The sequence below is a fragment of the Myxine glutinosa genome, chromosome 2, assembly GCF_964187855.1.
Source record: "Myxine glutinosa chromosome 2, kmMyxGlut1.1, whole genome shotgun sequence".
Classification (NCBI taxonomy): Eukaryota; Metazoa; Chordata; class Myxini; order Myxiniformes; family Myxinidae; genus Myxine; species Myxine glutinosa.
This window is the reverse complement of record NC_136262.1, coordinates 230,947,146-230,964,214: the sequence shown is the minus strand read 5'-3', so window position 1 is coordinate 230,964,214 and position 17,069 is coordinate 230,947,146. Positions and strand designations below refer to the sequence as shown.

General features: G+C 46.7%; 1 protein-coding gene across 1 annotated transcript in view; it reads right to left on the bottom strand.

Moving 5' to 3' along the window:
* The window catches only part of LOC137420755 (E3 ubiquitin-protein ligase NEDD4-like), a 144,264-nt gene extending 128,751 nt beyond the window's left edge, over nt 1-15,513 (bottom strand). Inside the window, exon 1 of the mRNA XM_078772343.1 lies at nt 15,336-15,513. Within this exon, the coding sequence (XP_078628469.1) occupies nt 15,336-15,380 (45 nt within the window). The 5' untranslated portion in view covers nt 15,381-15,513. The remainder of the gene's footprint in view (nt 1-15,335) is intronic.
* Nucleotides 15,514-17,069: the final 1,556 nt, after the last annotated feature.

Here is a 17,069-nt window from a genome sequence, read left to right as displayed (position 1 = left end):
AGGCGTCCATGTAGGGAATACTTAACTCGGCCTCCCGGGGAAAAGTGCTATCAGGAGGCAATAGGTGGTTTGTTGGCAAGTTGGCCTGCAAAGAAAGTTTTCGCGGTGGTCAAACTTTCTTTCTTGAGGGGGGGAAGTGTTACGGACTAATGATTGTGGTTATGAGTATTGCTGTTGGTTCGAAGTATTCTAGATATTATGCTTAGTGACTTAAGGGAACGGGTTGTTGCGAGTAAAAGATTTAAAAGCGCTCCTGGTGCAATGTGGAAAAAATCCGGATCGAGACCGGAAGATGTGGAGCGAAGAAAAGGGAGGTGGGAGGAGATCGGAAAGACGTGGTGGTGGAGGCTCTGGGCTGAGCGCTCGACGTACAGTGCGAGGGAACCTTGCGTCCTTAAAAGGGAGTTCGGTCGATAAGAAATATCGCCGGAGTGCGGGGAGCCTGTGTCGCCGGGTACTCTCAGCAAGGTTCCGGAGGATCCAGACCTTGAGAACCCGGGTTGGAGCGAAAGCCGCCCGCCATTCTGGCCACGCGAGCACCCTGCAGGGAACAGGCTTTCGTCGTGTCGGCTGGGCATTATTCCCTGGTGGATTGCCGGGAACGGCGGTGCCAGAGGGGCACGTGCAAATTCTACGGAGGCTCGCGGGTTGAACCGCAACGTGTACATCGGAGCGAATCTTTGTGAGGTTCCTCTCCACCGCTGTGTTGCTGGGGGCTGAGCACACGACCTCGGGGTCGTCTCGCTCGTCGACGCCTCAATTCGAATCTTTGTGAGGTTCCCCTCCACCGCTGTGCTGCTGGGGGCTGAGCACACGACCTCGGGGTCATCGCGCTCATCGACGCCTCAATTGACCATCGGGCCTCGACTCCCCGATCGCGGGAGCACAAAGAGACATTGGGACTTTGCCTTGGAGTGGAGCAGAGACATTGGGGGAGGTGCCGTGAGTGTGGGGTTGAGGGGCTTGATAAGGATATTATTGTAGGATTTGAAAGTAGGGGTGATTGCCCCATTACTGTTTGGCTCTTTGTGTGTGATTGCCCCATTGCTGTATGGCTTGCCCCATTGCGGTATGGCTCTTTGTGTGGGATTTATAATATACAGTGAAACCTTGACTTACGAGTGCACCAACTTACGAGTTTTCCGAGATACGAGCCGTCGCTCGGGCGGTTTATTGCTTTGAGATGCGAGCCGAGATCTGAGTTACGAGCTTACGCCACCCGGCACCAGGTGGGTTCCGGTCACGTGGTTATCTTGCCGTGCAAGCATCTCTGCCGTATATCGCTGCTGCTTTGTTTTCGCATTTTGGTTATTTTGGAAAATTTCTTAGTTTTAACCATGGGTCCTAAGAAATTGAGTGCCAAGGGCAGTACTGAGAAGAAGAAGAGGATGATGTGCTTGGATATAAAACACGCAATCGTCGAAAAACATGAGCGAGGTGTGCGTGTTGTCGACTTGGCGAGGCAGTACGATCGAAACATTTTGAAAGGGAGGAAGAAACAAACCTCGTTGGACAGGTTTTTATTGAAACGCCCTGCAAGTGAAAGCGAGGAAAGTGTGGCGAAAAAGGCAAAAGTCATCTCCTCCACCTCCGCCAGCATCTTCGTCTGATCTTCAAGGTAAATACACTTAATAAAACCAGTTTATTTCTTTACATTGTGGCGGACACGGAAGCTCACTGGCGTGGTGACATCATTCCGCGCACCGAGTGGGCGCGCCGCCGAGGGGTAGGCGTGGCCTCAGGATATACACCGGGCGCGCAGCCCGGAGCACGCCAGTGTTACAGTGAGCTCTTGAATAAAGACTTACAAATTACCGCGTTGTCCGCTTCCTCCTTGTTTACAAGCAGCGCGCGTAACGCCGCTTATTATGTACAGTATATATATGAGGTCGTGCTTGTTTATACATTATTTGTTATTTATAAAGTACATTTTTCTTATTTAAAAACACGTAACAAAAAAAATTGGTGTGGTTTTTTGGGGGCTGGAACGGATTAATAGCATTTCAATGCATTTTAATGGGGAAATTTAATTTGAGAAACGAGCAAATTGAGTTACGAGCTCGGTCACAGAACGAATTAAACTCGTAAGTCAAGGTTTCACTGTATTATGGTTTGCTTATAACCGGGTGTGGTTGCATCATTTGACTCGACTTTCATTTGCTGGATCCAGTGAGGGATAAAAACATCTTTCTGCCAGGGACCCTCTTGGGGTCCGGAGGTCCACCGAGACCCGGGGTAAGGTGGGGGGGGGGGGGGGGGGGAAGGACCCCGTAACAGTCTGACAAAGCAGATCTCCACCCAATGTAAGAGATTGTTGTAGCATGTAGAAGTAGTAATGTAGAAGACAGGTAGTACATGCAATGCATGTACGATGTCTGATATGGGACGTCTATTAGTCTATACTTGTAAGGCAAGACGAGGAGGGAGGAGAGGGGATTTAGTGACTTCTGGTTGACCTGCGGTTCACTCCATTGGGGTGCGGATAATGTATGCATCAGACATACTGGTATTGCAATAGTTTGTTACATTGAAAGAACTCCATGTCGAGATGAACACAACAGTGGCAACAAGAATGATAATTTTGATCGCAATATTCATTCTGAAACCACCGCAACCTTCCTAGAAATCTGAAAAAAAACAGAACCCCAAGAGTACTTTGATAAATCCACCTACAATATGCCTTCACTCGAAAAAGAGGTGATTGTAAAGAGTATACCGATTCACTAGAGTTCTATTTCAAGGCCAATGACATCACAGAGGATTAGAAAAAGAACCATCCATCCTGCTAACTGAGTGTGGGTCAAATATCTATCAATCAATGAAAACCCTCGCCCAACCCAAAGGTCTCTCCACAAAGACACTCAAACAACTGACCGAGTTGGTTAAAGAGCATCTCACACCGAAACTGTTAGTGACAGCACAAGACCACCAGTTTTAGAATAGTTTTCAAGTAGAGGGGAAAAGTGTGAACACATCCTCAAGCTGCACAAACTGTCTGAACATTGTGAGTTAAAGAATTTCATGTTTGAAGCACTTGAGGACAAGGCAGCTGTGGGGTTTGAAAAGCAACATGATTACAAAGCTGCTGATGGATAAGGACTTGACACATGAGAAGGCTAGGGAAATTACATGCGGTACAGAGGCGGTGGAATGAATATTCATATTCATATTCATTCATTCATTCACAGAGGCGGCGGAATGCCAAACAACTGAGATGGTGGATTGTGATAAAAAAAATGCCTGCATCCACGGTCAATAACAGTGCAAAAACAAAAAATACGTCGGGCATCTAGCCAGGAAATGCCAATCTGGCAACAAAATGAGCTGCAGTGTAGCCGTAACAACCGAAGCGGAGGATAACCTCGAAGGTCCACTATGTCGGAGTTGCAACTGACATGGGCACTGTATGTGAAATAGGTGACGAGTACGAACTCCCCATCTTCATGCTGTGAAAACCAACAGAGCAACAGAAAGTTTGGCAAACACATAGATTGAAGGAATGGATCAACGCATGGAACTGGACACGGGAGCAGCCTAGTCAGTAATATCGGAGACAATGTATTCGGACAAGTTCGTGCAGATGTCATTGCAAGCCGTGGATGCAAAATTGGAAATGTACACCAACAGGTGGAGGTGTGTGATAAACCAATGGTGAAGGCCAAATATGAAGGACAAACAGCAGTGCTGCTGTACACATGGTGAAGGTGACAGGCCCCGCTTTGTTTGGAAGGGATTTGCTGTCAGAGTTCAATTTGAATTGGGGAAGTATTAAAGCTATTACTGCCCAAACAGCAGAAACTGGAAAAGGTTTTGAAACAAACCAGAGGTGTTTGAACCAGGCTTAAGTACAGTTAAAGGTGTGAAGAACTGAAGATGAAGGAGGGGACATTGCCTAAAATGTACTAGCCATGGCAGGTCTCCTTTGCTATCCACATTAAGGTTGAAGAGGAGCTGGCAAGGCTTCAGGAAGAGGGAATTATTGAGAACATTGACAACACCGATCATGTCAGTTATGAAACCCTCTGGTGTAGTCAGATTATGTCGGAATTACAAGGCAACGAACTATATATTCCCAGCCTCAGCATGCGCCGACTCAAATGAAGAATGGTGGTAAAAAAAAATTCGCAAAATAGATTTGACGCAAACATATCAACAGGTCCTATCAGAGGACAATGTCAGAAACTATGTTGTCATAAATACTCATCTCTTTCTTGACTGAAACAAGGTTTCCCTATGGTGTGGTATCTACACGTACAATTTTCCAGCAGTTTATGGAATTTTTTTTGCAAGGTTTGGAAGTTGGTTGCCACGTTGATGATATACGGATCACTGGTCGGGATAATGATGAACATTTGAGGAATGCGAAGCTGTGCTCAAAAGATTGGTCCATTTTGGTTTGAAGGTTCAGAAATCCAGGTGTTTTTTCATGAAGCCCTCATTTGAGTATTTGGGGTTTGTGGTGGATGCAGAAGGTATTCATCCCTCAAAGTCCAATTTGCAAGACATTCTGAAAGCCTCTCCACCACAGAACGTTAAACAGTTGGTGTTTACTGGTGAGGGTGAAATTATAATCACAAGTTCATGCCTGACATGAATGACTACATTGACCTACTGACAGCATCTCAAAAATGGCCTCCAAATAGAAGCAGGACGAGTGATATGAGAGTGCATTTGCGGAAGTTAAACAGAAACAGATGGCACCAGGTGTTTTGGTTCACCGTGACCAAAATTTGCCCATTTCATTGGCTGTTAATACACATTTGGATGAGGGGCAGTAACTTCCGATCACAAGCCAAAAATAACTTCTCAGATTGAGAGGGAGGGTCGCGCCATCATTTTTGGAGCTGTAAAGTTGCATCACTATCTTTTTGCACGTCACTTCACCTTGTTCACACATCACAGGTCTATCACACTCGTGTTCGGTCGCAAGAAAGATGTCCCAGTCCTAGCCGTTTCATGCTTGCAGAAATGGGCCAGGCATAAAACTGTCTGCATGTCGTTACGACATTGTTTATTATACGAGTCAACAGAAATCCAACGCTGACAGGTGGTCAAATTTTAACCTGGGAGCAGGAGGGGGCAAAGGTATTCCGGTACGACATTTTTTTTTTGGATGACGGCGGCAAATTGGTATAATTTTAATCAAACAAACAGCCTGCCAGTCTCAGAGCATAATTGTTCAGCAAGTCTACTCGTATTGATTTTCAGAGTTTCCTCAAATGCTCGTCACCATCCCAACCATCGAGTTTTCCTGAATCAATACCATATCATGCTGGGAGGGATCAGTTAACTTCTGAACAGGGTTGCTTACTGTGGGTCATGCATGTTGTTATTCCCAGTTAGGATAGAAAATCAAATTTTCAGTGACAACATGAGCATAACCCAGGTATTCCCCATACAATGTACTTGGCAAGAATGTAGGTATGATGGCAAATATGGATGGTGATACAGAGCAAACCAAAAGTGTGTGTGTGTGTGTGTGTGTGTGTGTGTGTGTGTGTGTTTCTCTGTGTGTGTGTGTTTCTCTGTGTGTGTGTGTGTGTGTGTGTTTCTCTGTGTGTGCGTGTGTGTGTGTGTGTTTCTCTGTGTGTGTGTGTGTGTGTGTGTGTGTGTGTGTGTGTGTGTTTCTCTGTGTGTGCGTGTGTGTGTGTGTGTGTGTGTGTTTCTCTGTGTGTGCGTGTGTGTGTGTGTGTGTGTGTGTTTCTCTGTGTGTGCGTGTGTGTGTGTGTGTTTCTCTGTGTGTGCGTGTGTGTGTGTGTGTGTTTCTCTGTGTGTGCGTGTGTGTGTGTGTTTCTCTGTGTGTGCGTGTGTGTGTGTGTGTGTGTGTGTTTCTCTGTGTGTGTGTGTGTGTGTGTGTGTGTGTGTGTGTGTGTGTGTGTGTGTGTTTCTCTGTGTGTGCGTGTGTGTGTGTTTCTCTGTGTGTGTGTGTGTGTGTGTGTGTGTGTTTCTCTGTGTGTGCGTGTGTGTGTGTGTGTGTGTTTCTCTGTGTGTGCGTGTGTGTGTGTGTTTCTCTGTATGTGTGTGTGTGTGTGTGTGTGTGTTTCTCTGTGTGTGTGTGTGTGTGTGTGTGTTTCTCTCTGTGTGTGTGTGTGTTTCTCTGTGTGTGCGTGTGTGTGTGTGTGTGTGTTTCTCTGTGTGTGCGTGTGTGTGTGTGTGTGTGTTTCTCTGTGCGTCTCCGTGCGTGTGTGTGTGTTTCTCTGTGCGTCTCCGTGCGTGTGTGCGTCTCCGTGCGTGTGTGCGTCTCCGTGCGTGTGTGCGGCTCCGTGCGTGTGTGCGTCTCCGTGCGTGTGTGCGTCTCCGTGCGTGTGTGCGTCTCCGTGCGTGTGTGCGTCTCCGTGCGTGTGTGCGTCTCCGTGCGTGTGTGCGTCTCCGTGCGTGTGTGCGTCTCCGTGCGTGTGTGCGTCTCCGTGCGTGTGTGCGTCTCCGTGCGTGTGTGCGTCTCCGTGCGTGTGTGCGTCTCCGTGCGTGTGTGCGTCTCCGTGCGTGTGTGCGTCTCCGTGCGCGTGTGCGTCTCCGTGCGCGTGTGCGTCTCCGTGCGCGTGTGCGTCTCCGTGCGCGTGTGCGTCTCCGTGCGTGTGGGTCTCCGTGCGTGTGCGTCTCCGTGCGTGTGCGTCTCCGTGCGTGTGCGTCTCCGTGCGTGTGCGTCTCCGTGCGTGTGCGTCTCCGTGCGTGTGCGTCTCCGTGCGTGTGCGTCTCTGTGCGTGTGCGTCTCTGTGCGTGTGTGTCTCTGTGCGTGTGTGTCTGTGCGTGTGTGTCTGTGCGTGTGTGTCTCTGTGCGTGTGTGTCTGTGTGTGTGTGTGTGTGTGTTCTCTTTGTGTCACAAAGAGACAAAGAGACACACACAAAGAGACACACACACAAACTGGTCATTGTTAATCATTGACTGGAAAATTAACTTTATCTATTTGCTGATGACTCCACTCTCTGTTGTGACATCCCTCATCCTTCTGACAGACAGGCAGCAGCCTCTTCCCTCTCCTCAGATCTTAGCAAGATCACAAACTGGTCAAACACCGGAGCACGTCTCTCAATCATGAGAAATCAGACACACACACACACACACACACACACACACACACACACACACACACACACACACACACACACACACACACACACACACACACACACACACACACACACACACACACACACACACACACACACACACACACACACACACACACACACACACACACACACACACACAGAAAGACAGACACACACACACAGACACACACAGACAGACAGACACACACAGACACAAAGAGACACACACACAAAGAGACACACACACAAAGAGACACACACACAAAGAGACACACACACAAAGAGACACACACACAAAGAGACACACACACAAAGAGACACACACACAAAGAGACACACACACAAAGAGACACACACACAAAGAGACACACACACAAAGAGACACACACACAAAGAGACACACACACACACACAAAGAGACACACACACACACACAAAGAGACACACACACACACAAAGAGACACACACACACACAAAGAGACACACACACACACAAAGACACACACACACCCACAAAGAGACACACACACCCACAAAGAGACACACACACCCACAAAGAGACACACACACACCCACAAAGACACACACACACACCCACAAAGACACACACACACACCCACAAAGAGACACACACACACCCACAAAGAGACACACACACACCCACAAAGAGACACACACACACCCACAAAGAGACACACACACACCCACAAAGAGACACACACACACCCACAAAGAGACACACACACACCCACAAAGAGACACACACACACCCACAAAGAGACACACACACACCCACAAAGAGACACACACACACCCACAAAGAGACACACACACACCCACAAAGAGACACACACACACCCACAAAGAGACACACACACACCCACAAAGAGACACACACACACCCACAAAGAGACACACACACACACCCACAAAGAGACACACACACACCCACAAAGAGACACACACACACCCACAAAGAGACACACACACACACCCACAAAGAGACACACACACACACACAAAGAGACACACACACACACACACAAAGAGACACACACACACACACAAAGAGACACACACACACACACACACACACACACACAAAGAGACACACACACGCACAAAGAGACACACACACAAACTGGTCATTGTTAATCATCGACTGGAAAATTAACTTTATCTTTTAGTCAGGTTCACTATGTTTTTTCGTTCAAAATTTTGGTAGATTAGCAAAACTATACATTTTTGGAATATTCAGAGCATGAGGAATCCAAAAATTAATGTTTACATTTGCGTAGACACCTTTGCGAAAATGACACTCAGGACAGGGATGAAGATCTGTAAAAGCATATTCCTGAACGGTGTAGACCTCGTAGATCCTGTGTATATGACTTATAGTTCAATCTGATACTACCTATAACTTCGTATAACAACCTATAACTTCAAAGGACTTGCAATATCATGTATTATGTAATACAGTTATATCACAAATATAAAGACAATGGTTTTCAATTACCTTTGTTTGTTGCTTTTCTATAATCCTGAGCACTATTTCGAGGCCTTTATTGGATTCCTTGACCCAGAAAACATAGGATTAGCATATTTAATTAAGTCTCTAGGTTGACTAGAAGCCGAGATCACGCAAAATATGTATTTTATGGCGGCCATTTTCAAAATCCAAAATGGCGGCCATGCAGGTGTCTGTGCAAATGCCAACATTGATTTTCGGATTCTCCATGCTCTGAAGATTCCAAAAATGTAAAGCTTTGCTAATCCCAAAATTTTGAACGAAATTATATTTGTTAACATAGTGAACCTGACTATATTTGCTGATGACTCCACTCTCTGTTGTGACATCCCTCATCCTTCTGACAGACAGGCAGCAGCCTCTTCCCTCTCCTCAGATCTTAGCAAGATCACAAACTGGTCAAACACCCGGAACACGTCTCTCAATCATGAGAAATCACACACACACACACACACACACACACACACACACACACACACACACACACACACACACACACACACACACACACACACACACACACACACACACACACACACACACAGACAGGCAGACACACACAGGCAGACACACACACAGGCAGACACACACACAGGCAGACATACACACACACACACACACACACACACACACACACACACAAAGAGACACACACACAAAGAGACACACACACAAAGAGACACACACACAAAGAGACACACACACAAAGAGACACACACAAAGAGACACACACACACAAAGAGACACACACAAAGAGACACACACAAAGAGACACACACAAAGAGACACACACAAAGAGACACACACAAAGAGACACACACACAGAGAGACACACACACAGAGAGACACACACACAGAGAGACACACACACAGAGAGACACACACACAGAGAGACACACACAAAGAGACACACACACACACAAAGAGACACACACACACACAAAGAGACACACACACACACAAAGAGACACACACACACACAAAGAGACACACACACACACAAAGAGACACACACACACACAAAGAGACACACACACACACAAAGAGACACACACACACACAAAGAGACACACACACACACACAAAGAGACAGACACACACACACAAAGAGACAAAGAGACACACACACACACACACAAAGAGAGACACACACACACAAAGAGAGACACACACACACAAAGAGAGACACACACACACACAAAGAGACACACACACACAAAGAGACACACACACACAAAGAGACACACACACACAAAGAGACACACACACACAAAGAGACACACACACACAAAGAGACACACACACACAAAGAGACACACACACACAAAGAGACACACACACACAAAGAGACACACACACACAAAGAGACACACACACACAAAGAGACACACACACACAAAGAGACACACACACACAAAGAGACACACACACACACAAAGAGACACACACACACAAAGAGACACACACACACAAAGAGACACACACACACAAAGAGACACACACACACAAAGAGACACACACACACAAAGAGACACACACACACAAAGAGACACACACACACAAAGAGACACACACACACAAAGAGACACACACACACAAAGAGACACACACACACAAAGAGACACACACACACAAAGAGACACACACACACAAAGAGACACACACACACAAAGAGACACACACACACAAAGAGACACACACACACAAAGAGACACACACACACAAAGAGACACACACACACAAAGAGACACACACACACAAAGAGACACACACACACAAAGAGACACACACACACAAAGAGACACACACACACAAAGAGACACACACACACACAAAGAGACACACACACACACAAAGAGACACACACACACAAAGAGACACACACACACAAAGAGACACACACACACAAAGAGACACACACACACAAAGAGACACACACACACAAAGAGACACACACACACAAAGAGACACACACACACAAAGAGACACACACACACAAAGACACACACACACACACACACACACACACACACACACACACACACACACACACACACACACACACACACACACACACACACACACACACACACACACACACACACACACACACACACAAAGAGACACACAGACACACAAAGAGACACACAGACACACAGAGACAGGCACACAGAGACAGGCACACAGAGACAGGCACACAGAGACAGGCACACAGAGACAGGCACACAGAGACACATTTTAAAGTTTGCCTCCAAAGGCGGACGCCGACTGGGCATCCTCCATTGTGCCAAGTCCCTCCTCATTTCTGGTCTTGCATCCTCTGCCCTCTCCGTGAAATGTACTCCCTCCCCCAAGTATCTGCCGGACGCACGCTGCCCACATAGTAAAAATGCCTGAATCCAGAACCACTGTTCACCTCCACTCATTCGTTCCTCTCATTTCCCACCTGTGGAACCACCTCCCACAATCTCCTCGACCCAATTTTCCCTCCAGGTTTTCAAGACTGCTGTTCACCATGATCTCAGGTCATCCCCCATCCAAAACCATGATCTTTTCTACATCCGTTAAACCACTGGCAAAATTTTGCTCATGTATCCATCGTGGTTGGTGTTGGCCAAGCATGGTTTGTCTGAAGAACTGGTTACCGACAATGGTCCGCAATGGGTTTCAGAATAATATGAACATTTCCTGCGGACGAATGGCACAAAGCACATCAGGACTCCTCCTCATCGCCCACAAAGTAACGAGAGCACAGATATTAGTGATGGAGATGCCAAACTGGCCTCATTTTTGTTGGCTTGTTGCTCAAGAGCACAACACCTCACTCGGTGACCAAACCGATGTTTAATACGGAATACAAACTCGGTTGGCAGTGCTGAGAACGAGTCTAGGTAACACTTCACAATGTGAACATCGAGCAGGTAACGAAACTCGAGCTTTTGGTGCCGGTGACTCAGTTTTTGTCAGATATTATGGAGACGGTCTTCAGGATAAATGGCAAAGAGGCGTTGTGGTAATGGCGGTCGGCCACGTGATGTGTAACTTGCAAATTGAGACTATCTGGATGCATCATGTGGATCGCCTCAAATATTTGTCTGGTTCTACCTTGCATGACGACATTACGAATGCTCCCAAACAGATGGCAGTCTCATCCATGGTGAAAATTCCTGTAGGATTTACTGATGCAGTTGAACCTAACAAATCTCCCAAACAGGTGGCAGGCTCATCCATGGTGAAAATTCCTGTAGGATTTGCTGACACGGTTGAACCTAACAAATCTCCCAAACAGGTGGCAGGCTCATCCATGGTGAAAATTCCTGTAGGATTTACTGATGCAGTTGAACCTAACAAATCTCCCAAACAGGTGGCAGGCTCATCCATGGTGAAAATTCCTGTAGGATTTGCTGACACGGTTGAACCTAACAAATCTCCCAAACAGGTGGCAGGCTCATCCATGGTGAAAATTCCTGTAGGATTTACTGACACGGTTGAACCTAACAAACCTCCCAAACAGGTGGCAGGCTCATCCATGGTGAAAATTCCTGCAGGATTTACTTATGCGGTTGGACCTAACAAATCTGGTCACGTTAATACACCCGCCGTACCTGAGCCCCCACCTGAGCCCCCATCTGAGCCTAGGTACCCTGCTCATGCTAGATGTAAACCACAACATCTAATACAATCAATATTATGTCACTGGGTATGATAGACTTGTGCTCAAGGTGGTTAACGAGATATGTGGGTTTTGTATCAGTGGTATGTTTAGTTCGGTTGCTGGAGTGAGATGTGCATGGAAGAAGTTTCGGGAATTGAGTGGCGTACTGACGATGAGGGGAGTGTCGTTGAAGCTGAAGGGAAAGGTGTATGCTGCATGTGTGAGAAGTGTTATGATTTATGGGAGCGAGATGTGGGTAATGAACGTAGAGCAGCAACGAAGGCTGGAAAGGGTGGAAATGCGAATGGTTCGGTGGATGTGCGGAGTATCGTTGAGAGAGAGGAAGACAAATGATGAATTGCGAAAGATGATGGGAATAGAGCCTGTGATTGATGCTGTGAAGAGGAACAGGTTGAGATGGTTTGGTCATGTGTTGAGGAAGGATGAAAGTGACTGGTTGAGAAGAGTGATGGAAATGAATGTAGAAGGAAGTAGAGGACGGGGAAGACCGAGAAAGACTTGGCTAAAGATGGTGGAAGAAGAAATGCGGGCAAGGGGGTTAACAAGGAGAGATGCAGAAAATAGGGCAAAATGGAGAAGATTGTCATGGGGACCGCAAGGCTAACCCCCGCTCCAGCAGGGAAAATGGCCTTAAAATGCATGTTGTTGTTGTGGTATGTTTAGTGGAGTCATCCATTGTTAAGTTACAATTATTTGCTGACGAAGGTAATGTGCAAGTATGACGTCTGTTATGGTGATGTCTCTACTGGTAAGGCAAGACCATGGGGTTGGGGGTAAAAGTGAGGGGAGGAGGGGTGTGTGACTTCCAACTGGCCTGAGCTTCACTTCCTGGTAGGGTGGATACTGTGCACCCTTACCAGGTTGTGGGGGTAGTAAAAGAACATGAACAGAAGGAACCGAAGGCAAGTATGAAGTATCCGTGAAAAAGAGCAAGCTAGACCGAAGTACGTCATGCTTGGAGGGCTATCTACTTCAATCTCGCTCTCATGTTCCACAAATCTTTATGAAACCCTTACATTTGCATCTGCATCATGTATGTATGTAGCTGCATCATGTATGCATGTAGCTGCATCATGTATGTATGTAGCTGCATCATGTATGTATGTAGCTGCATCATGTATGTATGTAGCTGCATCATGTATGTATGTAGCTGCATCATGTATGTATGTAGCTACATCATGTATGTATGTAGCTGCATCATGTATGTATGTAGCTGCATCATGTATGTATGTAGCTGCATCATGTATGTATGTAGCTACATCATGTATGTATGTAGCTGCATCATGTATGTATGTAGCTGCATCATGTATGTATGTAGCTGCATCATGTATGTATGTAGCTGCATCATGTATGTATGTAGCTGCATCATGTATGTATGTAGCTGCATCATGTATGTATGTAGCTGCATCATGTATGTATGTAGCTGCATCATGTATGTATGTAGCTGCATCATGTATGTATGTAGCTGCATCATGTATGTATGTAGCTGCATCATGTATGTATGTATGTAGCTGCATCATGTATGTATGTATGTAGCTGCATCATGTATGTATGTATGTAGCTGCATCATGTATGTATGTATGTAGCTGCATCATGTATGTATGTATGTAGCTGCATCATGTATGTATGTAGCTGCATCATGTATGTATGTAGCTGCATCATGTATGTATGCGTTTGATGGAATCAACAGAACATAGATTTGAGGTATGCCAACTACCATGGTTGGAAAACTACGATCAACGTTCCATTGATGCCATCTATTGTTCTCTCTGTCCAGCAGATCAACAATGGCCTTCAAAGGAATTCTCCTACAAGGAATTTCAATGGAAGAAGAGGTCATTCGTCCCATCAAACCTGTGCAATGCTTGCCAACCTATGGTTGTTTTTCGTGGTATGTCCTTTTCAAATGCTGAGTGTTTTTGTCCGTGGTCTGTCCTTCAATTAAAATGCGGCACGTACCTTCTTTAAAGTGTTTGGTATGACCCTGGGTCCCGTGGGTACAACGAAGTGGGTCCCGTGGGTACAACGAAGTGGGTCCCGTGGGTACAACGAAGTGGGTCCCGTGGGTACAACGAAGTGGGTCCCGTGGGTACAACGAAGTGGGTCCCGTGGGTACAACGAAGTGGGTCCCGTGGGTACAACGAAGTGGGTCCCGTGGGTACAACGAAGTGGGTCCCGTGGGTACAACGAAGGGGGTCCCGTGGGTACAACGAAGGGGGTCCCGTGGGTACAACGAAGGGGGTCCCGTGGGTACAACGAAGGGGGTCCCGTGGGTACAACGAAGGGGGTCCCGTGGGTACAACGAAGGGGGTCCCGTGGGTACAACGAAGGGGGTCCCGTGGGTACAACGAAGGGGGTCCCGTGGGTACAACGAAGGGGGTCCCGTGGGTACAACGAAGGGGGTCCCGTGGGTACAACGAAGGGGGTCCCGTGGGTACAACGAAGGGGGTCCCGTGGGTACAACGAAGGGGGTCCCGTGGGTACAACGAAGGGGGTCCCGTGGGTACAACGAAGGGGGTCCCGTGGGTACAACGAAGGGGGTCCCGTGGGTACAACGAAGGGGGTCCCGTGGGTACAACGAAGGGGGTCCCGTGGGTACAACGAAGGGGGTCCCGTGGGGTACAACGAAGGGGGTCCCGTGGGGTACAACGAAGGGGGTCCCGTGGGTACACCGAGGGACCTCTGAGGCCGCAACCTCGGCCATCGCATGGAGTGTAATGTCTACAAACATGTGATGTGTCCCGCACACTCATTTGTTTTTAAATCTGGGTCCACGTACACGGCAAGACCCTGCCGCGCGCGTACTTTCACTACACCTGGGAGCAGGTGACACGGTCACAATGTCCGGTTATTGACTCCTACAACTACAAGCGAATCAAAACCGCTTAAAAACACAAAAAGTTCTGCCGCCTTTTAGTTTTACAACTGTTGTTGCGACCACAACATTTAACGAACGACCCTTTCGTCATAAATAAATAAAAAATAGAATAGTTAGCTGTATATAAAGTATAAACTGCGCTGCAAACTTGGTACAGGTTATCGGGATTTATACATCCATACATTTTACCCAGGAGTCTTACCGATCCCACAGGTAGGCCGTGCACAACAGGTGTCTCCGCCAGCATCGTACGGACTCCCAGAGGCGGCAAGTTGATTCACTCCCACCCGAAACCAACTCAGGTAACCAACCGCCGACTCGTGCCGGAACACTGGCGATCGTAACGTCGCGTCACGCACGACACAGCCAAGGAGAGGAGTGGGTGGAGCTCCGCTAATTAAGGCGGGGCGTCATCTCGTAAGGGGCGTGGTTTCAATCCACGCGCTTGACATTCCGAAACTCTTCGTCTTCGGGTTGGACGTCATCCCCATGTATTCTCAACGGCACAAATTCACGATTGTTATCGCGTTTGCACAAAAGGTAATTCTCCGAGCAATTAAATTACAGTATATATATATATATATATATTTAATAGATCTTAAGAGCGTCTTAATATGAACGTGTATTTATTTTTCATAGGATCTTCAATTGCAGAATCGCATTGTCTAAAATGTAAAGAGGAAGAAGAGCCACTCCGTTCGCGTATTCAGATTTAGACGCATCGGGTTACCGAGACTTGTTTCCATTGCAGACACAACCCTGCACGGGTCGCCATTACGACGCATTGTACTCCAATGACTCATTCTTCACACGAAGCTGGTACTGATTTTGCCGACCATTTTGTTAAGCGCTTGAATTCAGAACCCGAACAGTAACATCTTCAGCGAGCCACCTTAACCGTTAGGCGTTAAGCCAACACTATGCTCAAACGTTTGTAAGAATAAAACTCCAGGTGATATATATATATATATACCTATAGGTGTGCACGCAGGTATTTACTTTGGGCTCCAACTATAACAAAATTGTCCGAAATCTTCCAACTGTTTTGATCCTAGACTATCACAGTCTAGCTTTTTAAATCCTGGTCTCTGGTCCACAAACAGGTAGGTGCCCCCCCTGATACCATTTGTAAACGAGAACGGCACTCAGTGGAGAGCACACCTCCACCTGGTTGGCCATATCACTCAATAGTGAAGAATCACTTAAAAAATTCTACTAGCTGGGTCCGGATCCGGATCTTCACCAAAATCGAATCCATTTCTTCCTTGTCACACACACAACCTGTCCAACAAGTTTCGTCCAAATCAATCCATAACTTTTTGAGATATCCCGCAATGTATCGTTTTTGGCTCTATCTCCCAATGGTGAAGAATCACTTTCAAAATTAAATAATTCTCATATCCGAATCCATATTCAGATATTCACCAAAATCGAATCGAATCGTCCTTGTCAGACACCCAACCTGTCCACCAAGTTTCGTCCAAATCCGTCCACAACTTTTTGAGATATCCCGCAATGTATCGTTTTTGGCTCTATCTCCCGATGGTGAAGAATCACTTTCAAAATTAAATAATTCTCATATCCGAATCCATATTCAGATATTCACCAAAATCGAATCGAATCGTCCTTGTCAGACACCCAACCTGTCCACCAAGTTTCGTCCAAATCCGTCCACAACTTTTTGAGGTATCCTGCAATGTATCGTTTTTGGCTCTATCTCCCGATGGTGAAGAATCACTTTCAAAATTAAATAATTCTCATATCCGAATCCATATTCAGATATTCACCAAAATCGAATCGAATCGTCCTTGTCAGACACCCAACCTGTCCACCAAGTTTCGTCCAAATCCGTCCACAACTTTTTGAGGTATCCTGCTATGTATCGTTTTTGTCCCTATCTCCAAATGGCGAAAAATCACTTCAAAAACTTCTACTA